The sequence below is a fragment of the Phaseolus vulgaris genome, chromosome 5, assembly GCF_051622355.1.
Source record: "Phaseolus vulgaris cultivar YP4 chromosome 5, ASM5162235v1, whole genome shotgun sequence".
NCBI lineage: Eukaryota > Viridiplantae > Streptophyta > Magnoliopsida > Fabales > Fabaceae > Phaseolus > Phaseolus vulgaris.
Genome location: NC_143502.1, coordinates 7,644,826 through 7,672,085, shown reverse-complemented (window position 1 = coordinate 7,672,085; position 27,260 = coordinate 7,644,826). Strand labels below are relative to the sequence as shown.

At 32.0% G+C, this 27,260-nt stretch overlaps 2 protein-coding genes and 1 long non-coding RNA gene across 37 annotated transcripts; 1 reads left to right on the top strand and 2 right to left on the bottom strand.

Annotated features, from left to right (window-relative positions):
• Positions 1-1,770: 1,770 nt before the first annotated feature.
• On the bottom strand, positions 1,771-13,986 carry LOC137835045 (BTB/POZ domain-containing protein). 35 transcript variants are annotated; one of them, XM_068643343.2, is made up of 12 exons: positions 13,704-13,986; positions 13,386-13,524; positions 12,283-12,790; positions 12,053-12,186; positions 11,530-11,972; positions 10,222-11,355; positions 9,609-9,761; positions 3,527-4,055; positions 3,029-3,167; positions 2,713-2,766; positions 2,418-2,578; positions 1,771-2,261 (listed from the first exon to the last, which is right to left on the bottom strand). In XM_068643343.2, the coding sequence occupies exons 1-8, from the start codon at positions 13,805-13,807 to the stop codon at positions 3,635-3,637; spliced, it is 3,036 nt and encodes a 1,011-aa protein (XP_068499444.2). In that variant the 5' UTR covers positions 13,808-13,986; the 3' UTR covers positions 1,771-2,261; positions 2,418-2,578; positions 2,713-2,766; positions 3,029-3,167; positions 3,527-3,634. The 35 variants fall into 35 exon arrangements, with proteins under 35 accessions (XP_068499444.2, XP_068499445.2, XP_068499449.2 ...); XM_068643344.2 differs by having other exon boundaries at positions 2,713-2,763; XM_068643348.2 differs by having other exon boundaries at positions 3,056-3,167.
• A 6,709-nt stretch (positions 13,987-20,695) lies between these two features.
• LOC137835044 (uncharacterized) lies at positions 20,696-22,360 on the top strand. Its single transcript, XR_011085003.2, has 2 exons — positions 20,696-20,784; positions 22,044-22,360. It is a non-coding gene; the product is annotated as an uncharacterized LOC137835044 (long non-coding RNA).
• A 1,549-nt stretch (positions 22,361-23,909) lies between these two features.
• On the bottom strand, positions 23,910-26,759 carry LOC137835042 (Pentatricopeptide repeat (PPR) superfamily protein). The gene is made up of 2 exons (XM_068643340.2): positions 24,747-26,759; positions 23,910-24,208 (listed from the first exon to the last, which is right to left on the bottom strand). The coding sequence occupies exon 1, from the start codon at positions 26,483-26,485 to the stop codon at positions 24,770-24,772; it is 1,716 nt and encodes a 571-aa protein (XP_068499441.1). The 5' UTR covers positions 26,486-26,759; the 3' UTR covers positions 23,910-24,208; positions 24,747-24,769.
• Positions 26,760-27,260: the final 501 nt, after the last annotated feature.

Here is a 27,260-nt window from a genome sequence, read left to right as displayed (position 1 = left end):
TATGAATCAACTCTAAAAAACAAACCTCTCAGCTTCTAAAGGGCCAATACAAAGTTATGATGACATTCTGATACGAGTAACATAAATGCAGCATTGAAGGTCAATCTTGTTGAGGTAACACCAACAACTTCAAACAAGGACAAGCTATACCTGTTAGTTTTGTATCCATCATCAATACAATGTTAAAGGCATTCAATAGCTTCATTGAATCAAGGTATGTCCAAAATAAATCTTGCACAACATTTGTCCCTTCTTCAAACTTAGACCATTGAACATACATATCTCGCTCAAGTAACATCATCAATTGTTGCATTACAATTCTATCACCTTGTTTTGATTTTCTATACAAATATCGTGCATTGTAAACTTGCTTTATTATGGTCATATTGTGCTATTTCATTGTTAGCAAAATATTTTTGGACTTCACTGCACTGTCATGTCCATAAGCATTAATTTCTCACTACATGTGAACCTACCCGCATATGGATGACCAACCAACGTATTTTCCAACTCATGATTATGAGACTCGCAAAGTAATTTCAATATCCATCCTTCACCAATCTTTACTAGATAGCTCATAATATAAAAGGACAATCACATTTCCTACTTTCACTCTCAGTAACTTGTAAATCCTTCTTATATCGCATGTATTTACCTCCTTTCTCACAACCTAATAATACAAATGTCTTTCTTCCTCGTTTGCTAGTTGAAATATCCGAGCTCAATATCACAATAACAAAACCAAAGTGAAACGCAACTTTCCTAACCCACATCAAGAACTCATCCCGAGTACGAAATATCTACAAAAGTTACTACAACAAATTATTTAATTTACCAAATAACAAACAACCTAAACATACTTTATAAACTTCAACTTTACCTCATCTGTAATAAACGCATCTGTACATTTATATCCTTTCAATATATATTATCTATTACTTTGTTGGATAAAGACTTCTCAATATCATCATATAAATCGTCTCACACATCAACCCCGTCATATAATTCTTGTTCGAATTCTTCACTATTGTTCATACTTCTACAAATTAACATTTTACCATCAAATTCAAACAAATTATAAAAAAAAACGAAATTAAACCATTACATTTTGGATCCATCAATCCATAAGTAAAAAAAATCATTCTGGATCCACTAGTCCATAAGTCAAAAAAATCATTTCAGATCCACCAATCCATAACAGAAATTAGACTTCTGGATTCAGAAATCTGTCAGTCAACAATTTATTAAAAATTCACTTCTGGAACAACCCCTCATCTAAAAAAACAAAATGATTTACTGGAAATCAAATTTTCACTTCCATATTGATCAATCCGCAACACAATCCCAAATCCCGATTTCCAGTAATCACAAAATCTCCATAGCAACTCATGCTCTTAAAAAAAACTTCATTCTTACCTCTAAGAGTCAAGCAACACTTCGACAACGCAACTATTCCTCCACCTTGCTCTGCACGGCTAAAATGACCCTCTACTAACGTCTCAAATGAATGAAGAAGAAGAATAGTGTCAAAGAAACTCATCTACGATGTCCTTTTCCGAATAAAAGGTCAAAACTAATTTCAGAATTTTAAAAATTATAGGTGTGCAGGAAGAAAACATAAAATATTATTTTGTAAATAATAATGTAATTTTTTTTATAAATTATAGATAATATGATTTAATCAATTAGTAAAATAATGTCTCAAAGTAGTTCAATCCACTACATACTTGATATAATCTAAAGCATAAAAAATTGAAGTTAAATAGCATGTAGAAAATTATGAAAAATATTTCAACTGCAAATAGATAAAATAACAGGATATCTCACGAGAAGTTCAAAAACCTCTGCACACAACGTTAATTTTTCTCAAGGAGATAAACATGGCTAACTCAGAACAACAATAAAGAATGAAAAAAAAAAACTACTACAACGCTGAAATACAAAATAATCCATGAGGCTAATATCATATATGGTGTTGGGATACAGTGTCACACATGGTGGAGAGCATTTAAAATCAGCTTGAGTAACTATTGTGCAAAGGAGACAATGCCTCCAGCAATCTTGGACGTGGTCAGAGAGTAGGGCTCCATCATACATGCCACCAAGAAGATCACTTTCAAGTTTTGATTCTACTACGACGTGGCACCTTGGCAGAATTTAATAAAGATGAATTTGATGCAATTTTCTGTGACTTTGCTCATCTTAAGAATACCTTGTTGATGCTTACATGCCTAGTCTGCGGGAGATATAGCTGGCTTAGTCTGTTTGTTCAAGCCAAGAACCATGAGAGAATGAGAAGCTCAAAGTTTGGCACATACGCAAGAAATCACATTTCAAAGAAAAGCTGAGGGGAAAATGTTGACTTATTAGTTTAGTTACATGGCTGCTGTCAGCAACTGCAAAAGCCAAGAAAGTACCTTTTTGCTCCCAAAAACTCTTTGAAAGTGTCGAGAGCTTGAATAGCAGAAGAAGCAGCTAAACACAGGTATCAAAATTTTTTGTTTTTACTGCCGAGGAAAGGATACTAATTGTTTGGGTCATCATTGATTGTATGAACAAGTATGTGCATTTTGTGGTCCTGTGAACCAGTAGAGATAATTAGTGATAGGGATACTCTTAGTGTGAAGAAGTTTTCGGAAAGAGTTCATGAAAAACAAAATAGTTTCTTGTCAGTTGTTAAGAGACGAGAAAGTGTTCAAAGTAATAATTTACTTGGACTGGAATGGAAAATTTCTCAAGGCAGATTGTTTGCATTAGGAATACCTACTAGTAACATAAAAACACAATTAGTTAGAATGCGTTTTCAAAATAAAAGAGAAATGCCTACCAAAAATTAGATGGAGGAACTCATGAATTACTTAAAAATGATTTGCAGACTGAACTTTGAACTAAAGGTTTATGAACAGAAATCAAATGACATTCATGGCATCTTCAACTGCAATTTAAATCCAAGAAAGCACCTCAAAAAGTAGAGAAAGGAGGGAGCAAATACAAATTGACTATGATAAATTATTTTTTAAGGAACTACCAAGTGATACGAGCATTCTAAACTGACCAAACATTATATTTCTTCAACGAGCAACAAGTTTTCTCTAACCTCCACCACAACAAATTGTTTTACTTGCTTTGAATCATGGAGCAAGCCTCATCCCAAGTCCTTCTGATGCCTACAATCAATATATAGAAGAGACCAACAGTTATTAACAAATCACCTGGTCATAAACCTTTGTTCGAATATAGCTTTTCTTTCACTCATTTAAAAAAGAGGGTATAGAGCTGTCAGCTCAGAAAAACCAGTAAGCAAGAGCAAAATGAAAAATAAATATTGACAAGGGAAACGGAAGGAAGAATAGCACATGGTATAGAAATTTTTTAATGTCACTAATTATGCGGATTTTTCTTTTCAGATTTTAATGAAAAAGCAGAAAACAAAAAGTTATGGGATTCATATCAAAATTCTAGAAGTAATTTTAGAACCTAGAAAATTAAAAATATTAAAAATAATGAGACAGAAATGTCAGCATACCATACTTGACAATTCGTAGCTCCTACAAAGAGTTAGTATATGCCTCGAGAATCTCCTGCGCTATGAATCATCTTGAGTATTGAATCACCTAAAGCAATTTTTGCTTTCTTAGTTAAGTTGAATAGAAGCAGAATAAATCAAGTGAACTAGCGCATCATCAAATTCTTCTAGTTCACCAGAATCTCGTAATAGACGATATGAAGGAGCCATGAGATTTGCCGAAATATCAACTAACTTCCACAAAGATAAATTATAAGCCATTTTGATTATTTTAATGGACAACCGCCAGGAAGAATCAAGACAAGACATAATAACATTCCAGCAAGCTTCCTGAATATTTTCCAAAATCCAGAACTCAGAAAGCCAATAAAGCTCCACATATGGTTGTAGATTAAATAGCTTTTCTTTATCATCCATATTATCCCACAAGCATCCAGAGGGAGGATCAGGTAGCTCATCAGAATAAAACCACTGCACTAGTTTAATCAATGCTTGCCAGCTAATATCAACTTTTATTACTTGTGAATGACTGCAACAATGAATGAATAATATTTAAGAGAGACCAATAGGAGACAGAATCCAAGTGTAGAAGGAAACAAAAATTAAAGCAAAGAGGCTTGCAAAGTGTCTCATTAGAAATGAAAAATTCTTGCACCTGATTTCCAAGGATATCCTAGACAAACTGAGAGTTGAAATGAAGTTAACATGGAAGAACATAACAATGCAAACCATTATGATAACAAAAATGATTGCACGTCACTTCCAACCAAGGGCTCAAGAATACCATTAGTGAGTTTCCAAAGGATAGTTAGAATATGTTTGTGAAGAAAAACATATCAATCTTTATCTATAATCGCAAGGTATGGGGTGAGAGTTGATTCCCACATTAGAAGTTTTAGTGCAGTGTTTCCAAGTCCTTGGGCTCCAAGGTTCTTATCAGGCTTTTTATAGAACTCTCAATAAATATACTGAAAAGGGCATATTATTTAATGAAAAACAGAGCCTAAGCTCCTTACAACGAGACCATAGATTACGCTCCTAAGAGAATAATCTTCTCGCTGAACACAAACCCAAATCTTAAGTGATTCCACTATCCCACATTCTTCTATATTCCCATTCTACACTCCCCTAACCGAATTTCCCAACTCAGAACCCTTCTATTCTGCTCTATTCTTTACCCGTTTACACTTTCCAAGTTTTGGGTCTCAACATTTTGGCCTACAATCTGGTCCAGTGTTCTATCACTTCCTCCCACTAACGGAGCAACCTTGTCCTCTAGGTTGAGATGAGGAAATTGACTGCACAAATTATGCTCCTCTTCCCATGTAGTATCCTCAATAGCAAACCTTTCCATTGCACCAAAAATTGTTTGATTGGGCAATTGTTCTATATAACAATTCTACTGTTCAACATGCTCAGGTTCAAAGTGGTCATCAAGTTCCACCTCCAATTAGTGTACTCTCCAATAGCCCTTCTTAGTTGAGACACGTGAAACACATAATGGACCTTATAAGGAGGCAACTGCTATTTATAAGCCAATTCTCCTAACTTTTTCGATCACCTCAAAAGGACCATAAAATCCCATGTAGTATCCTCAATAGCAAACCTTTCCATTGCACCAAAAATTGTTTGATTGGGCAATTGTTCTATATAACAATTCTACTGCTCAACATGCTCAGGTTCAAAGTGGTCATCAAGTTCCACCTCCAATTAGTGTACTCTCCAATAGCCCTTCTTAGTTGAGACACGTGAAACACATAATGGACCTTATAAGGAGGCAACTGCTATTTATAAGCCAATTCTCCTAATTTTCAATCACCTCAAAAGGACCAAAAATCAAGGGGAAAGCTTTCAATCATGCAACATGCCACAGATTCTTTGTTCATACCCACTCCCCCACTTCAAATGACTGCATCCTACACCTTTTGTCAGCATATTTTTCATCTGTTCTTATGATTTACTCAAATTATACTTCAAACAACAAAGCTTCATCCCTATCCTGTAAATCTTGTGCCACAGCTTCTACTTTCACCCAGAAAGAATAGCATAATGATGGTGGTTTTCTTCCATAAACAACCTTAAATGGGGTCATACCAGTAGAGATATGATATGTACTATATTGCTAAAATTCAGCCCAAGTAAACCACTTTGAACAACTTCTAGGTTACTTTGAAGTAAACCAAAGTAAATAAGTTTCCAAGCATCTATTTATCACTTCTGTTTGTATGTCAATTTCTAGATCGTAGGGGGATGACATTTTCAATATAGTCCTCTGCACCTTGAACAATTCCTGCCAAAAGACACTGACAAACAATGGGTCTTGATCACTAAGGATGGATTTTGGATTCCAGGTAACCTCACCACTTCTCACGCAAACACAACAGCAACACTCTTTCCTGCATATGAATGTTTAAGTAAATAAAATGTGCAAACTTAAACAGATAATCAACCACTACTAGGATAACAGTAAAGGTTGTAGTAACCTATATGGTGAGGCAGCATCGTACTGTTGACATCGATAAGTATCACATTCGCTCACAAATTCTTGAATCCTCTTCTTCATACCAAGCCAATATAAGCTTCCTGTTATCCCTTAATATGTCCTCAAAAACCCAGAGTATTCCCCATATGTGTAGTGTGAAATTCTTTCAAAAGTAAAGGAATTAAAGCAGGGGATGAGGAAATTACTAGCCTCCCTTTATGCTGTATAATGTCTCTTTGTAAGCTAAACCCAAGTCTAGCACTGCTACACATTTCAAGTCTTCCATAATGCGTTTTAGCTGGATCAGCTAGTACTTCATGTCACAACTCTTCTTCTTGTTCCCAAATGGGAGGAAGCAAACAACAACTTGTAATCTCTCTCCCCATCAACATGCAACAAGGCATCACCGCCTTGTTTTCTGGACCTAGTTTATAAACCACCTTAAAATTGTAACCCAGTAGCTTTGAAATCCAAAGTTGTTGATTACAACTAACCACTCTTTGTTGCAGTAAGTTCTTAGGCTCTTCTGATCTGTTAAGACAACAAAATTTCTTCCAGTGAGATAATGCCACCAATGTTGAACTTATAGTACCAAAGCCATTAATTCTCTCTTATACTAAGTTTGATAAATTTCTATTGACAAGAGCCTTACAAAAATAGAAATAGGTCTGCCCCCTTACATTAGCACAACTCCAATTCCTTTATCGCAACCATTGTACTCAATTTCATAAAAGTCAAGAAGAGCCAATATCGGAGCAAAAGTAAGAGCCTCTTTTAAGGCTTCAAATACTGAGAGAGGATTTGTACCCCAACAAAAACTATCCTTCTTAGTTAGCTCAGCCAATAGCTAAGCTAATTTCCCATACCCATACATGAACTTCCTATAATAACTGGTAAACCCCGAAAACCCTCTTCAACCTTTGACATTATGAAGGATTGGTCACTCCAACACACTTCTCACTTTAGCAGGATTCATGGTAACTATTGAAGATCTCATAAAGTAGAGATAAGGTCAAATTATAGTATATAAATGGGACAATCTCCACCTTATAAGCCGGTTTTGTTAAGATGAGTTAGGCTTAAACTCACTTTCTAATACAACATCAGTCTATTCAAGTGAGTTTTGATGGGCCTATCGTGCCCCTAGCGATCGGACCACTACGAAACCACCCACAATTATCTAGTTCCACGCATGAGATGTTCATGCCTCAGCATGAAAGGTGTGTTGGAGATCCCACATCGACTACCAATTTATAATATATAAGTGGGGATAATCCTTATCTTACAAGTCGATTTTGTGAGGATGAGTTAGACTTAAACTCACTTCCAAATATTATATCAGAGTCTATCCTAGCAAAATTTGTTGGGTCTATCCTGCCACCTACTATCAAGTCACTATCAGACCAACCATAAATATCTAGTCTCACGCACGAGATGTCTATGTCTCGGCTTGAGAAGGTATGTTGGAAATCTTACATCGACTAGAGATAAGACCAATTTACACTCTATAAATGGGGGAAATTCTCACCTTACAAGTCGGTTTTGTAAGGATACGTTAGATTTAAACTCACTTCTTAATATATGATATCAGAGTCTATCCTAGTGAGATTTGATGCACCTATCGTGCCACCCGCTATTGGGCTTCTATACAAATGTCTAGTCCCACGCACTTCGATGTGAGAGAAGTGTGTTAGAGATTCCGCATCAACTATCAATTTACAGTATATAAGTGGAGGCAATCTGCATCTTATAAGTCCATTTTGTGAAGATGAGTTAAATTTAAACTCACTTCTTAATATTAACTCTTGATAATGACCCAAATTCTCCACTTTTTTCCTCCAAAAGGTATATTTCTTCTTGTTGGCTACATAGTAATTATTCTGCAACAATTGTAACACTTGCTGAATGTGCAATAAATACACTTGCCATACACAAGGATGTCAAAAAAATAGACACACACCAACCTCCTTAAATAAGTTTTGAGAATTTGTAGATTGAAAAGTAGTTGAAGCAGTCATCAAGCCAAATTCATACGTCCTGAATGCCATTTTATGGATGTCAAGTTCTCACGCTTGAATTTGGTAATCAGATTTGAGATCCAATGTTGAGAAATAACAAGTTTCATTTAATTCATCTAAAAGTTCACCCACTACAAGGATGAGATACTTGTCAAGAATTGTTACCTTACTAAAACACACATAAGCTAACAAGAGTCTTTTTTCTTAACCAATATCACTGATTTGAGCTATGTCAATTGCCCCCTGTTGTAGTAAATCAGTAACCTGATTTTCAATCTCATTTTGTGCAGAAGTGGATAATGGTCCAAGCTAACATTCACAGACCCTTACCAACTTCCAATTCAATCACATGTTCAATATCCCCTTTCGGAGTAACCTCATCACCTTCTTGAACACCCCTAGAAAATTTCTTTCTGCTGAAATGAGTTTAAGTTTAGATCAACAGTTGTCATAAATACATTTGCAACTCATCCCCCATTTTCAGGTTTTCCATCATTGACTTCCTTCAAAACCGGAAAGATTTTGGACCCCTAACAGACCTCACACCATTAGTAGAAAACCCTTGTAGTAAAACTGGACTTTCATGGTGCACAAATTTAAAAGTCATTTTCCCCCAATTCATTTCCACTTTTCCTAGTCTTTCAACCACAACACCCCTATGGTCACATCCAAATCAAGACTGAGCATCTATAGTGATGTCAATTCCCTCCAATTGAACGTAAAGATTGGAACAAATACCTTTAGTTGTAATCCCATTTCATGAGTTGTAACAAGGATCTCGAGAAAAATCATTACTTATGGAAAAATGAAGTTATGCAATGCCCCACTATCCACCATCATCATTACTGTGACCCCTTCAATATTCCTTCAATCCCCATAGTTGTTATATCATCAAGGATACCATGAAACAACCAACACAGACTCAAAGTTCTACACTCCAAATCTTCCTCTCCTTTTCTATTTGTGACCTCATCATCTCCCAAAATTAAATTAAATTGCCTCTTAGGCCATTGGTGTAAGTGGTGAAACTTCTCCCCACAACTTGCCATTTCAATGAGCAAAGACTTTCTGAAATCCTCCAAAAACTAAACTTTGTTTGTCACTTTTGGGGGCATTGGGAAATTGGATCCAGTAGGTTGGACCAATTAATAGAACTCTCAAGAAAATATACTGAAATATTTAATGAAAACCAGAGCCTAAGCTCATTACAGCAAGACCAGAGTGTATGCTAATGCTCCTAACTGACTCCTACTATCCCACATTCTCCTATATTCCCATCCTACACTCTCTTAATAGAATTTGCCAACTCAGCACCCTTCTATTCTGATCACTTTTTCACCTACATTCTGCTCAAGTGTTCTATCAGCCTTGATCGGAGTTTAACCAATAACAGGTTACATAGATGTTGGTCAACAAAGAATAAGTAGTAGAGCACCCATGCATGTCTGCCTTTTGACTTTTGACCATGTACATGTTCAATTTTCATGAGCTACAGTTTGAATAAAACGCAAAGCTTTTCATCATTTGTAAACCAGAAAAACTGTAAAATAGATCAATTATCAATATCTTGATCAATAATCACCTTTCTTGCATTCCTGACCGGAACAAACCTTGTAGATAATCACAACCAGACTGCAATATAACTTTGTGAACATGCATATGGGGCACTGTGTTAGAACAAATATTGCAAGTCCACCTGACAAGCTCATTTGATTTAGCTGCCAATATGACATCCCTGAAAATAGATTGAGAAAAATCAGAATTTCTATCCCAAACTTTGCAAACAAATGTTAGCAATGCCAATGTTACTATTCCTCATTGCATAGAAAGTATAAACATTTCAATTGCCCTAAAACCACAAAGTCCGTAAATATTTAATCCTAAGAAAGCTCCAATTAGTAAATTTAACAACTAGTTGCCTCAGTATACTTGATAATACAATTGCATTTAGCAACTGCATCCAACTTCAATAGTCTTTTCAGAAAATTAACTCATTTTAAAAGCACTGAATCAATCTAAAAAACTATTAAATTGAAAGGCTGCTATATAAGTATATGTGTGTGTGAATTAATACACTGAATTTTGTGGGAATGAAAGATGGAAATGGACATAAATGAAAAAGAAAATGAAAGATTACAACAATCATGAGCAATTTCAAGATATTTATAAGAAGTTTATCACGAAGCAAACCATACGAAAAACAACTTCCAGCTAAACCAAAAGATGAAGTAAGATTGAAGCTGGGGAAAGGTAAGCCCCACTTTGGACGATGTCTGTGAAGCATTTGGAACAAAGGTTGTAGATTGCAGCGCTTAGCGAGAATTTTTAGCTTCTTTGCTGTTTCTTCACTGCCATGTAAGCATCCCAAGTACACATATTCCAACAACAATACCAATGCTTCATAATCAACATGAGAAGATAATCGAACTTCTCTCATGGTCTCTCTAACAAAATTATCTGCTATCTCTTTAGAACTCTTCCTACAAGGTAATAATTGAGGAGGCAGTAGTGATGGACATCGAACAGCAAGAATAACAGCATGAACACTCAGAGATTCCCCCTTTGCTAGAACAAGCTTCATATCTGAGTATTCTTCCATATTGAGAGATTTCCCAATCCTTTTGGCTAATTCAGTTGGGAAACCGTAATATCCAAAATAAGTTAGAAGATAAGAAACATACCATCTCACACCAGGACTGAAAGAGCTGCTTTTACAGATCTCTTGAAGTTTGCTAACTAACTGTGGACTAATGTTTGTCACCTCTCTAGAAAATTGCTGAGGATTCTCTCGTAAAAGGTCACACTGATGAAGAATTTCAGTTAAGCCCAACAAACTATAAAATAAGAGAACATTGGAACCTTCCCAATCTCCTTTGTCAAAACAGCAACAAGACCTTTCATGGCATGTTGTATGCAAATGAGGAATAAAGCTCTGCCTTTCAATATGAATGTCATTATCTAAGCACCGTTTCAGAAGAAGAACAATCACCTTTATCCCTTTGCTCTCAATGATACATCTTTGGTACTCTGGTAAACTTGAAAGACAAGTAAACCCAATTAAATTAACAACCAGTTGAAGTTTATCAAATGATCCATAGCTTTCCAGGGATGATGTATAATCTAGAGTATGTAGTAAGCTTTTCAAACATGGCATGCCTTTCACCTTTAGTACATCAGATAATAAGAATCTAGTGTGTGAGGAGATGGAATTGCATGGAGAATGAATCATCATTAGAACAGCCCTTAATACTGGTTCACTTTGAAAATGATCATCAATATCCTTTTGACAAATTCTGCACCATTTTTCAAGTGTATCCACAAAACTCAAGCTATAGAGAAAGGGAAAATTAGAATTAGTGAATTTGGCAAGCATCAACAGGTGAAATAAAAGGTCAGCTGAAAATTTACAGAAATATAATCAACAGCAGTAGCAAGAAACTGAGACATAGGATATACACATGTTAAATCCATCAAGAAATGATAATGGAAGGAATACAATTTACCATGCACATGTAATTAGTAAGTTGATGCAGAGCTCACTACCATGAGTACAAGGGTTTAAATTTTCTCCACAGTGAATTGTAAGCCACCCAAGAATGTCCCACAGATAACTCCTAATACCAAGATGATAATTGCCTTTCAATCCCTCTTTTGCAATATATATTTGTTTTTCCAATGACAAGACAGGTTCAAACAATTGGTCTTGAATATTTTCAATCAGAAGATTAAGAAGGACTCTATCAATTCCTTGTTTCCAAAAATTGGTATGATGATCACCAGCCCAGCGAGTTATTAGAGCCAACTGGCATGCTTCCACTGACAAAGACCCATGGTTGTTTCCAATTTTTTTAGAACTCAGCCTAGTTTCTGTCATTCCACAAATTATGGCCTCAACAAGAGCTTCACCACACAAATCAACCACTTTTAAACAATTATCTTGGGATCTCTGGACAGATAAAAACCAATCTTTGTTAGGAGCAATACTTTATATTACAGTGGTCATCTTATAGAACAATGAAATGTTACCAATAGGCATTGAGCAAGCCTAAACCCCTCTATCCGAATAGCATGAGGGTTTGATTTTCCCATTGCCTGCACAAACATTTGTGGAAATACTTCTTCATCCTCTATAAGTTTTCTTGCTGCAGAATCACATAAAGCTGGTAACAACAATAGAAAATAGTTGGTCTAGAGAATAGATGATAACAAGGAAAAGTGTTTCGGTTGTAATGGAGAGCAGAGTGATATTTTAATACCTATAGACGTGTACAACTTTAGAAGTGCTAGTTTAGTAGAACTATCTGTCTTTGTATGGATGTTTGCTAAACCTTTCATAAGTATTACATCATTACAAACAGGGAACCTAGACGGAGGCCAGCGCCACAGTATAGTGCTCAAAAGTAAAGTCATCTCTTCAAAATACTCAATTTTCTTTGCACCTTCAGCAAAATCTTTTATATTTCCAAAAATTTGAAAGGAAGTCTCCATTTCTTTCAGTGCTTCCATAACTTCCTTCTCACTTGTAGCACTCAAATTTGAGATTACAAAATTCAAAGCGGTAGCACAGGGTATAGCAACTTCTACTTGATGTGAAGATAGCAAGGATGATAGACAATAAACAAGATCCAACATATGTGATTGCAATAATGGATTGGGCAGAACACTAACTAACTTAACTGCAACAGTTGATGCCATGCTTAGTAAGGCCTCACTTTTGCATTGAAGAATCCATAATAATGCTCCCAAAATATCAGGAACAGATTCCTGAGGAAGTAAAGCAATTTAGGAAAGCACATACTTCATTGTTATTTGAAAATATCAGACCAATTTATTTATATCAAATCATTCTACACAAATTATGAGTAGGAATTTACATTTGTAACTATTTTCAAAAAGTATCAGTTTGGTCTGTGAAAACATTATCTGTTTTCACTATGTCTACTGTTTTCAAAATACAGGACACGTAAAAACAACCTTTTAATGTTTTTTTTTTTTGTTTTCACCTTTTCTTGTATAAAGATCAGAAAACAGGAAACAAAGTGAAAATAAAAATGAAAACATAATTTTTTTTCTCAGACCAAACTGCCCCAGTGCAATGCTTTCTTCGATTTATTTATTTATACTAGTAATAATTCATTGTAATTAATTCACCGACAAAAATATAATCTTAACTTCGTAAGAATGCTGAGTGCAATTGACTCAAGCAAATTCATAAAAAGAACTATAAGTTTCACAAGTATAGATATGTACATTTCATTTAGAAAGTCTAATGGACTGGAATAAAACTCCTAATTCAGGTTCATATGTGCTACTTACTAGACTTAAAAATCCCAAAAAGAAAAGGAAGCAAACTATACACCTTAACAACAGCATGACGTGCTGCACGTGCATCTCCCGATAAGGAATCAAGAAAGGCACCAATTGATCGTAATACATTTTTCTGCACTTCAATGTTGGCGCACTGCCACCTCCACCTCTTTGTCTTCTCATCAAAATGTCTGCATTCACAAAGAACATTCATAAAGAATAAAATCACAACAAGAACAACAACTCACGAAATGAAAAACACAATTCAATCACTTTCAGGCCCCACTTCGTCAAACACCAAAAAGACAGAAAATTTATTGAAAAGAAAACGGAATAAAAAATTAGAGGAAAGTGGGGTGGGAGTTAAGACCTGTTGCCAAGGTTTAGGGTATGGAGAAGACGGCGATGGAGGGTCTGCATATGCGAACTGATGCAGCGATCGTTCTGTTTCTCTTTGTCTCTGCCAGATTTCATGGTCTCTTCCTATTATTAGAGAATTCGGAAAAAAAAATAGAGAGAAAATGAGAATCAAAGTGGAAGAAGAAATTGAATCTTGTTGTGTGTGTTGCAGAGAGAAGGTGTCAGTTCAGCTGTGGAAGTTTGAACACCGCCACAAACTCCCCTTCTTTTACAAACTCTGTATTTCGTAGAAACCAGAAAGATGAGAAAAATAAATAAATATTTATTTATTTTATAAGTAATTAAATAAATTTGGTAGCTCCCAAAATGTAATAGGTAAGGTATAAAGTCTGTAATATTAATATTTTTTTCAGTTAAAAAAACAGAAAATGAAGAAAACTTTGAAATGGATAAAATAAGTAATTAAAATGAAAAAATAAATAGTTAAAAAATTTGTAAATAATAAATAAAAGTTCATATCTATAAAATTAATGATAAATTAACAATAAAAAAATTATTCCATAATTATATTTATAATATATGAAAATGTGGATAAAAGTTTAATAAATATGATTAAAGAGATTAAAACATTCATTGTTATTTTTCAAAAAAATTGTAAATTGATACTATAATAAGGATTTAAATATAATGAAATAAAGGAAAAATAAGACCTAAAGAGTTTTAAATTTGGATTTGAATTAAAATTATGTTTATGTTTTTTTTATGTCAATGACATAAACTTATTATAAGTAGTTGAGTCTAGAAAATCAAAATTGTTGGAATAATGATTTCTTGTGTGTTTTGGTATTTAACAATTGAGTCTTAATTCTTGATGGTTTTTTATACCTTTGAAACTTCTTCTGACTGTTGGATTGGGATGAACTTGTGAGTCTTTATGTGATAAACTTTGTGTTTGAGCTCCCAAATAGACTTTATTAACTTCATCCAACATGTATACATGATTAATGTACATGTTGGAATCGTTGTGGACAGGTTTGCATGTAACAAGCACATGAGAACATGGGAGGTAAATTTCTCGAACTTGTCACAATTGCATAATCTTTCGTCTAGTCTAATGAAAATTTTTCTAGTTGATTGAACCTCTGTTGCATTGATCATCTCCTCAACCAAGAACTTTGTGTTGCTTTTGTCAAATTCAAGCACTTTATGAGTGTTTGGTTTTGAATGAGCATCTTCTAGTGCCTTTTATGAAACTTCAGAATAGACATGACCAACATTAATCATTCTCTTCCTCTTTATGTGAAAAATTTGCTAAACTTACATATGTAGCAAATATCATGGAAGATATCAAAAGAATCATTTTTTTCAAGGACTAGATTGATGGATTCAACTAATTTAGTCATCAAATGACCCCATTATTTGCCTTCATCTCATGTAAGTGCCCGCTCATATATAGGAATTTCATTGATCCAATTTGTTGCTTGATGGAAGCATCCTTTAAGCGGCAGGGAAAGACTTAACAAAAGAACTTTCAATTTCTCCAAGTTTCTTAGAAGAAACTAGAGAGACACTCACCTCCTAGGAAGATCCCTTAGTGGAAAACCTAGGAGAAGAATAGTCTTATTTTCAAGACTTTGAAGAACAAGAACACATGCAAAAATGCAACATCAATTCTCATTCCAATTCAAAAAAAAGTTAGAAGGGAAGGGGGCTTTATTTATAAATAAAGAGGCTACTTACGCTCAATGTTTTAGGTGATGTGAGACTAAAGAGTGCAAAATGTAGTTGCACTTGAAATTTTCATCACCTCAAGTATCCAAGTTCCACATCTCTCAAATCAAGACTCTTTAATGTGTTTATAAGCTTTAATGCGCATGGGATGTTTCTGTGGTCGTATGGATGAATGAGTTAATTGTGTGTTCTCCCTTTTTGCCTTTCCAATTAGGGTTTTGAATTCCCTTTTGCATTAGACATAATAAACATTTATGTTGTAGTTTATGTGGAATGTTAAGGCTTATTACTAAAAATAAATGACTTAATTGTGTATACAAACTTGACCCATAGGTTTTATATACTTAACCTTGACATAATAATACATACAAAAGGGTCACTATATATTTTAGGGCATCCAATTCTTGATAGTATTACACATTTGAATCCCAATATTTCAAGGATTAGAAGAATATACAACAAACTACTCACCATGTTATTTCACATATATGTAGACACACACAATGAACTAGATCATAGTGAACAAGGAAATAAGAATTTAGAACAAAAGAAAATACATAACACTTAACAAACATTACTCATAATTGTTATTATCGTATGCTTGCCACAAATTCAAATCAATCAATTAAATACCTTATGTTTTCTTAAACACATTTGAATCCCATTATTTCATGGATTAGATGAATATTTCCATGCTTGTAATGGTCAATATGAGTGACTAATTATTTTCTTTGGGATTGATACTAATCTGTTCAAACTCTTATGTATTGAGGTGATATTTATTTATAATATTATGTTCTTCATTGATGATTGGTAAATTTTATTATTAAAGTATGAATCTTTATTCATGAATTTGATCCTTAGATTTGACTGGAGAGTACTTGTAAGTATCTGAACTAAATGATAATGCTTAACGTATTTGTTAGAAATAAATTTGAAATGTTAATAATTTTATAACATTTGTTCGTAATGATAAGAGGTTTTTATAAATATGCGAGGAATTGATATTTAGGAGACATTTTTAATAATTTTGTATGCGAGAAATCGATATGGATAATTTTTATATGTACATAAATGTCAATCAAGATGGAATGTTATATGTTTTTATTTATTGAAAATACAAATGAGTGAGAATGATAAACCCCAATCCCAATTTTCCCATTTGACTCATCCAAATCATTTACTTTGATTTTAATTAATTTCTTACAAATTCATTATACAAACACCCTTTCAAACAATCTTTGACACGTATTTTCATAGTTAGTGAATATTATATTTGAGATTTTAGAACAGTTCCTTATGAGTTCGATATCTGTTTTTAGGAACAAGTTATTACTTCTGACTGGGTATACTTACTCTAAAATAGTCATCAAGTAACCATAAGGAGATGTGAAAAGCACGAGAATGTTACGCATACATAATGTATTGAATGCACGATGATATATATCCATTAGGGATCTTAATGTTCTAAGAGAAACATGAGATGTAGCTAGAGTGTTCATCCTACTCATCATTGATACTCTATGGCTATGCTCATTCACAAAAAGAAATGAGAACCAACAAACTAGATAGAGGAGAGCGAGAATTGGAATCATAATGGAATACATAAGAAAGTGAAGTTAGAAAAAACCGAGAAAAAGATAAGTGTATGTTTGTGTGAGAGGATGAACTAATTGCAAGTTGATTTCAAGCTGAAAGATGTTAAGATAAGTTGGGAGTAGAAAAAAGTATAAAAAGAAATTAGAAGCTGAAGAGAAAAAAATATACAATTAGAAAATGAAACAAACAAAAAATTGAATTTGAAATTGAGACAACAAAATTTATTTACATTTTTTGTAAAATCTAGTTATCTATAATGAGTATCTAAATCTAGATAATAGTGATAAAAATTTGAAGTATATAATGATATGATAATTAGAAACAAAAAATAGGTTTTAATTTTATTATTTTTATGAACACAAATTAGTCTATAAAATAAATTAAAAGTGACTAAAACATTGTTTCTAATTACATCTTAATGAGAGATTAAAAAAAATTGTTTTTTAATAATTATGTTTTATAATTACTAGTTACTAAAAATATAATATCTAATTATAGTATAAATTTATATTAATCATAAAAATTATTTTAGATACTAATAATTTTTTAGTTTATAAATAATATATAAATTAGTCAATAAAATGAGTAATTATTTTAAATTAATTGATATTTAATATTTTTTGTGTAATAAAAAGTATGATTCATATTATATATACTAGCAGGAACAACACTATCGCGTCTCTGTATCCGCATTTTTTATTTTTATTATTTGTATATATTTATGTTTAATATTAAAATTCGAATAAAAAATGTCATTATTCGCACACTTATATTAAGATTATAAATTTATAGTTCATTTTAATAAATAAAAATACATATGAGAAGACACATAAATTATTTAAGTACACGATATGCTGTGAAAGAAACATATCCAACATAATAGTTATATATAATAAATTTACAAATGTCATACAAAATTATAACAAATGTCATACAAAATTATAACATAAAAGAAAACAGTAGTTTACACTAGTTTTTCAGTAATAAATTCTAAGATATCAAATAAAGATTGATATTCAATCTTTCATTTTCCCTGTTAGTCTACATCTTTTATAGTATTTGACAATATTTATGAATTTTATTTTTTAATATTACAGCATGTATCCATATTTTTAAATAATTTCTTATAAAAAAATACAAATATACATGCATGGTATATTAAAAATTAGAATATACAAACATGTCAAATATTAAAATATGCATATACATAAATTTATAGTAAAATTAGACAATGTCAACATATGTGTTTCCGTTAATAATAATAATTAGTTAATCATTGAAATTAAAGATTAAAAAAATAACAAATAACATAATTATTTACTTTTCTAAACTTGATTTTTTTAAACAGTATTTTGATGTTCATTTGTTAGGATAAACCTATTGGAGGGAAATAAAGAAAATATTTATTTTAAAAACAAATTGTATTTTTAAAATAATTAATTATAAATATATAAATTTTAAGATAATTACTTTCTGTACAAATAATTATATTAACGTAATATATAAATATAGTTATTAATGAAAAAGATATACAAAACTATTTATAATATGTACGCTTTTTCAGATTTTTAATATTTATAAAAATAATTATCAATAATATTTATATATATTAATTATTAATTTTTTAAGAAAAATAAATACGGTATAATATTTTTTTATTAAAGTGAATTAAATCATTTATATTCTTTTTCATAATGTTTATAAATATATCAATTATAATATTTTATTATTTAAATGTTATAATTGTAATTTGACTATAATATCACTATAATAATTTCCATAACATTTATATAAATACTGGAAATCTCTATATATTAGGATTATAATGAATTGTAGCAATAAAATATATACTAAAACTATTGTATATAAAATAAACACATATCACTTCTATCATTGATGCTTGACACATTAGACACTTTCTTCTAAGGTGCAAATCATTTGCACATCTTGAACATGTTTCATATCTGCAAAACAAATACAACATCAATATGTGAGTGATTTACATCAGGTACAAACAAAATTACTCATTTGTCAAAATAAGACTCATTAACAAAGGTTTAAACTTAAAGAGATGAATATATAATGAAATCAACCTTTCACATTCATTTTTCCATAATCAACAATAAAGAGAAGCACTCACCATCACTCACCATATGCCTTCAATAGTGACATCGAAAGTTGGCTCAAGTCATAAACATTTAGAGTAACCATGTGACCCTCCTGCAGTCAAATATCAAATTTTAGATGTTAGGGAGAAACAAAAAATTATGAAAACAGAGACATCAAAAACACATATTAATGATAAGTTCATATGTTTTAGAAAACAACTAACCCCTTGCAATCTCTCTTTGTTGCTTTCAGTGGCATCACCTGAGCAAATATACAATCATTAGGAAAAAAAAAGTCAAATAACATCAAAATAAGTATAAATTATAAATTATTATAGTTTAAATCAACTCATTGGTCCTTTCTAAATCTGTCTTCGGTTTTAACACAAAATAAATTTTAACAGTAAAATTAATAAATAGAAACATGAAAATAAATACTACATTTACACTTATAAAATTTAAATGACATAAAAAAAAATTGAAGTATAACAGATGAATTTCGGTGAGTGATATTGGTGGGAAATTCCCTTTATATATAAAAATTAAATGTATTAAATAACTTAAATATAAATATTAATATTTTTAAGGTAATATAACTATCATATACAAATGTCCAACAAACATACAGAAAAAGTCAAATACAAATTTTCACCACATGATTGTCCCACAATTTTGAGAGTGGAGTGAATAATTATTCAGTAGCAAAGTAAACAAATTATATTTTACAAATTAATCTAAATATATACAGCAAATAAAACTATTTTGTCAATAATAAATATTTTAACTGTTTAGATTGAACTTAAATAATAACAGCTAGCAAAAATACTTAACATTTGTATTACATTAAAATATAATAATTTTATTATTTTTATGAATAATTAATTAAAAAAAATATTCAATTAAAAAAATATTTATAATTTTATAAAAATAGTATTAAAAAACTATATAGTCGTTATTTTTTAAAAGAAAAAGTTATTTAATTATTTTAAAATTATAAACTATTCAATTATTTCATTAAATAAATTGTGTTTTATTTATTAGATGGTATAATATCCAATTAAAGATAACATCAAAGAAAATTACTAAATAATGTATTTTCTTTATATAATAGTATAGATAATGGTATAAAATGAGTATTATAATAAAAGATATCATTGATCATAAATAAATTTTGTAAAAAAATTATAAAAAATAAATAAATAATTTTGATAGTTTTTATTTATTTTGTAGGTAGTTTTGTTTATTGATAGTTATTTTAATTTGAAAAAGGTTACTCAAAAGAATACAATGGTAAGAATTTGTATGTAACAAAAAGGAAGTTATAGAATAATTATAAAGTTATGATTATTTTTAGTTTTTGTTATTGGTGAAAGGATTTTCTATTTTAACTCTAAGTAGTTTTCAACAAAAGTTATTTTTATCATTGGAAAGAAGTGACACTTTGCCTCAAATATATTTTTCATTATTACAATTATGACCTTAGATAACCCGACCCGACCCATAAAGAGAGTTAGGGCTTCGCGCTTATCGCTATAAATACTGAAACAAGGGTTTTTGTCGCCACAGGTTCACATTCAGGATCATCTTCTGCAGAAAATCGACATCTTTGAGAGAAAAGCCTGAGAGTTTTCGTTGTTCAAGATGAGAGCTAAGGTTAAACGCATTTCCTTTCATTATTCATGTTTATATCATGATTATTTTATTTTGTTTATATTTTACGTGTTCTGAGCTTTTAGGATCTGAGTATAATTATGAATTTGTCTTTGTTCTCGGGAATTAGGATGTTTCACTTGATTGTCTGATGTTTGATGTGGTTTTTTTTTTGTTCAATATTGATTTTGCATGGACTTTTTTTTGTCCTTTCTGAATTGCTGATGTATTCCTTGGAAGTAGACTAGTATGATATTTGCAGTTTGTGGTTGTATTTGATTCGAAGGAATTCGATGCACTGTTTGATTGTGGAAATTGAAAAGGGGATATTGTTTGTTGGTTTTGGTTTTCGCAAGTGCCTTCTTGGGTAGAAAGTGAATTGCATTAAGTATTGCATTTAAAATTATTAGATTAGCTCTGAATTTTGATTCGACTGGATTTGGCGTTGTTCACTACATGGGTATCGTTTCTTGGGTTCCCTTGTGGTACAACCTCTGGATGCTTGTCTAATTGCTCAAATGGCAGGAATTTTGAGTAGTGTGAGACATTAAGAGGTCGTTGGAATTGTCTTCATGAGGAACATATTTAGGTTAATCAATGATTCTTGAATCCCATTCTCTGAATTGACTAGTGAATTTTGTTTTATGCATTTTCTGTCAAAAGCATCTGATTGTTTTACATGTTTGGTTCAAATTTCAAACCAGGGGAATCCTTTTAGTGCAAAGGAAGGGGAAAGAAAGTAATAGTATATACTGTAATACGGCAATTCCCGATAATGAAGGGGAGAGTAAGTAAAATTTCAAGGATAGTTTTGTCAACAAATTTTGTGAACACATTCTAATAATGGAGGTCTTCTTTTCTCCCTAAATATGGGTGTGGAGGGATTTTAGCCCTTAGGAAAACCATGTAAAACTAATAGATTTCTATCTTCTCCTACTCTCCCTTTTACTTCACCAATGCCGAATACATTGTAAAGGAAAGGTTAGGGATTTGGCATTGTGGAGGAGAGTGATAAATGAAGGAATTTGGCTCTTCTAAATTGTGTGAAATCATCACCTATTTATTTCTTTAAGTTGATTCTCTGACTGCAGAGGATTTAAATCCTGAAGGGGTATTGCAGCAAGTTGTTTCGTATGTACTATAAAAAATTGTTTGGTATCATTCTGCACAGGATATATATGTACTTAACCTACTATGGCTGTTGCAACAAGTTTCTGTTTTTCCCTTTTGTATCATACTAATGTAATGTTCCAATGTATCAGTGGAAGAAGAAGCGCATGAGGAGGTTGAAGAGGAAGCGCCGAAAGATGAGACAAAGATCTAAGTAGGTGCTTGATCAGGAGTCAGATGAGCTTTCCTTCCTATCTTCATGGCATTTTGGGTTGTGGCTCGAATGATCATGAGATCTAGTTGGGAGGGGAGGCGTATCTCACGACTCAGTTTAGCATCAATGCATTAAGACTATTGAGTGGGTTAAGTTATGATGAGTGTTTTTATGGAATCTAATTATGTACTGTTTTTGTATACTTCCTGGTTTACCCGAATAGCTTATATATATTATTAGTAGTATTTTATTTTATGAGTTACCTGAAATTTATCATTTTATAGAGATGCCAAAATAGAGCTGTCTTCATGAGTTGACAGTGCAGGCAACAAAATTGACCTATAATTTTCAGATTTTCTTACCAGGTTGCCTTTTTTATCAGGTTCATTTAACTTTTCTCTTTTATAAAATTATTATTATTTTTAAAGTAAAATTATATTTTAAACTTGTATTCATACATTACTATTTATCTTTATTCATATATCAAATTATTGTATTTATTAATATGGTTTAAATTTTGCACCTGGTTCCAGTATTATATGCTTTACACCGGCTAATTTTTCACACATGTAATCATATTTAAATGGTCATTTTCATTATAAGAGTAGTCTTATGTGGGACTTTGAAATTACTTTAAAAGGAAATAACCATTATTATCTTCATTGGAAGATAAATTGTATCATATAGATAATTAAGTTTAAAATAAAATATGTAGAATTGTAAATTGTTTAAAATTCTTTAGAGTTTGTTCTATTAAAACTAAATTTAGTGAGTTGCTTAGTCATGTTGTTACGCAATATAGATTATAAATTGCATTTTTCAATAATGTAAGAACCAGCTCAAAAGAATTGCATTTATTTGATTGTTGATGTTTTTAAATAGAAAATTTTATTTTTATAACCTAGGATTTTATTTATGATTAGGGTCTTATGTTTTATAACACTTATCTTAAACCTATGACTATATATGTATATAATTCTTGTAATTAAAATATCCTAAGTTTCTTATAAAGAAATTTACAAATACACTTATATATAATTATATTTTTTTTAAGATCAATTACGTTTTTTTAGTTTTTATTTACAAAATTAAATTTGGTATCTTTACTTTTAAGGGGTTTAGTTTAGTCCTTTATAATTTACTAAAAAAATTTGTTACTTTTTTTGGTCCAAATGCCGTTTTAAAGTTGCTAGTGCGATTTAAATGGAAAGGATTACATTGATTCTATAGAAGATTAAGAGAGCACTGAACTCTTTAAATACCAAATTATTATTTTTTAAATAAAGTGGCTAAAAATTATTTCCTTATTATGCTTCTATTGTACACTAATAAGATTTTTATAATATTATGAAAATTAATTTGAATTTTATTCTTCATCTATTATTGTTTCTATATCATTAAAAGAGTATAACTTTTAATTTATAAACTTGTTTTCATTAAAAAATATCAGAGTAATTTTTACATATTTTTACTAACACTATTATTTTGTAAACAATTAACTAATACTGTACTTTAAAAATTGTTTTCGATATCATCAGTCCACATGTTACTTAAATGTTTTTGTAATATATATTATATAATTATACTTTTATATTAAATATATATCGCAATAATTTTTTCTTTCTGAAAAAATGTTATATTCTCACCTTTTACAAAAGTAATTGTTTGCATAAAAAGGACATTCTCAGAACCATGCGATTCCTGAATATATCATTTAAAAAAACACATGAAAGTAAAAATGATTTCAATTTCAGATTCTTGATATCCTAAAACTTTCATTTGTAGTAAAAACACCCCATCTAAGTGTTACTTTTCCAGGCATAAGTAATACCAGGAACTATTCCTGCACAACTCAACATGAAAACGATACATTTCCATCCAAGTTTATATTCTCAAATATTTTTAATCCTTGGAAGAAACACAGACAGAACATCATTTCTAACAATAGTAAACTTGTGTTTTGCCTGAAGTCGATGATCTGTATCAGTCTTGAAGAGTTTACACAGATATATTTTACATAATCTTTAACCTTTTTCATGATATATTGATATCTGAAGTGCCAGGGAAGAACATAATGTCAATGTGTAATACTCCTTCAACAAACTGAAAGTTCCAAACGATTAATGTAGAGAAAATGGGCACAAGAAAGATATGTTAGTAACTAAGAGTCTAGATCTTACTCAATGTATGTACTACTTACTCCTGCATACTCAATTAGGATATGCCAAAAGGGAAATTCAAAAGCACATAAGGAAATAATGGTAAGTAATGAATAGTGAGTTAGTAGTATCTGGGATTTAGAATTTATAGCTTGCAATAAATGAAATGTTTTCACTGGAGAGGGTAAGCACACATTCACAACGCAATAAAAATGCCATGTAAAGTAATTTGTAACCAAGAAACAAATCTACAAATCACTCAAAGAACTCAAATCGCCAAAATAGGTTAAATCTAAAGCAAGGGAGAAAATGCATCAGCGTTGTATTATCTTCTTGAGCCTTTTCATTATTCATCTCTAGAGATTATATTCAATCAAAATTCCAAGTATTTGGGAAATTGTTTTACTTACCTAATCAACAATCTAGGGACAAACAAGCTGAGAAAACTCCATTCATATCTGAAGGCAGATATGGCTACTTACTTTGAGTTAGGGGGTATATGTCACTACTCTGCTGCTATTAATTCCTTGAAGTCGAATTGCATACAAAGCCTTTCAACAGTACTTTGGCTCAGAACCTCCTTCCCACACAACTCTTTCAACAGGTCTGCAGCTATATCTGTCTCCTCTTCAAAAGCAAGCCCTTCCACAAGAATGGTATAGGTATTCTCATTCGGCACACATCCTTTGTTAACCATCATCAGAAATATCTCTATTGACATGTCTGTTCTCCGAGCTTTGCAAAATCCAAGTATAAGTGCGTTGTAGTTATCAATATTAGGAATGTGGTCATTTTCTTCCAAAATCCTGAATATCTTAAGGGCTTCATCTAGCATTCCTTCCCTACACATTCCTCTTATCATAGATGAATAGGTAAAGGAATCTGGAGTAAATCCATACTTTGTCATTTCGTATAACATCTGAAAGGCTGCATATGTGTTCCCTTTCCTACACAGGCTTGCAATCACGTTTTTGTAAAAATCATGCATAGGGTTGCTTTGTTTACTACCCAAGCTTTGGATTATAAAGAAAGCCTCCTGCACCTTAGCTTGCTCACACAGCATTGCAACAGCACAGTACGTTCCATCATTAGGATTACAGCGTCGTTGAATCATTTGGTCTATACATTGAACAACAAGATCCACTTTCCCTTCCTTGCAGAGACGGGCAACAATCGGATTATAGCTAGTAGCACTCACCTTGAACCCACTCCTTGTCATTTCATCCAAAACCTGGAAAGCTTGTTCTGTTCTTCCATGAAATGAAAGTGAAGTAATCAATATGTTATAAGTAACCACCGAGGGAGACTGGCCCTGTTTATCCATCTCTGCAAGAAGTTCGTTCGCTTCCTCCCACCGCTCTTCATAGCACAAACTCCTCAGCAAAATGTTGTAACTCACAACACTAGGAGTGAACCCTTTTGCAGGCAATTCCCTGAAAAGCCTGATAGCATCTTCAGTTCTCTCTTCCTTGCACAACCCAGTTAACAGCACATTGTAACTGACCAAATTAGGCTTTCCACCCTTGGCAATTATCTCATCAAGAAGCTTCCTGGCATCATCCACTCCCCTTTCCTTATACGCCGCTTCCAGAAGGAAAGAAAATGTGAATGCATTCGGGACCAAGCCCTTCTTTGTCAACTTATCCAAGAGCTGCAAGCTCTGGTTCAAGTTGCCATGCATGCAAAGGCCTTTAACAAGAGTGTTGTAGGTAACAGTAGTAGTTGGAAAACCATGCCCCTCCATCTTCTCAACCAACTGAAGTGCATACCCAATATTGCCTCTCTTGCACAGAAAATTGAGCAAGTATGTATAAGAGGCTGCATCAGGCATAATACCTGAATCAACTATCATATCCATCACCTTCACAGCCTTTCTAGCTTTGTTAAACTTGCAAAGATCATACAAAAGCTGTGTTGCTTGAGTCACCTCTGGCTTTTGGCCCTTACCTACCAAATACTCTAAATGGAGAAATGCATCATAGACCCTCAGCTCTTTACCCCTAGGGTCATTCCTCCCACCTCTCCATTTGGGGAGATTAAAAACCGTATCTTTTGGGGCAATGGCAATCTGGGTCGAAGCCGAAACCCTAGAAAAACCCTTGTTGAGGGAAAAAGTGTGGAGATTCGGAAGTTGGGAGTGCAAGAAACCGCCACAAGTGGGTCGTTTTGTTTTGGGGGATAAATTTGCAGCTGGTGACACTGTATTCAGCAGTGAAGCCATGATTGAAGTAGGAAAATGATGTATAACGATGGTGAATGAGTCCTAGTTGGTCAAGTTTCGCACATAGAACAAAAATTAAGAAACATTGTGCATAGGTTCTGCTCGTACTTAGTAGGGATCTTGAAACTAATTTCACTGAGTTCACAGTGAAGAGTGAAGATTGATCCTTCGCTAGAATTAACAAGTGAGAAAGTGAGTGTGAAAGAGAAAGAGAAAGAGAGAAAGGTACCAACAACTGAGGATTTTCATTCAGCAGCGTCAGCTACGTTTGCACCACAACTACGTTTTATCGTGTTATCCTAACACAAATAGTTTCTGTTTTTTTTTTCTGAGATAAAAATGGTTGCGTTATTTTCACATTCCACCAACGAACCCTTTTTCATTATCAACCATCAATACAAAATAAATGGATTATAATTATATCAAAATTATTAATAAATTTCACTTTATTTTTTCAATCAAACAACTAATATTATTTATACTAATAATTCATTCTCTCCACTCTACTTATAATTTTCTTAATAAATTTTAATTGATAAAAAAGAGTGTAATAAGAAGAATATATTCTTATAATTTCTCTTGCAAAAGCATCTAATAGTAATTGATATGTATGATAAGTTATAATAGTTATTTTAAAAATTACATGTAATTAGTTTTTTATTAGTTAACCAACTATTTTCTTTCACGACAAAGCATAAATATATTAAACATATATTTTATTTACGAAACAATATTTAAACGTCAAGATTGGAGGAGCCAAAAAAGAATGGGCTAT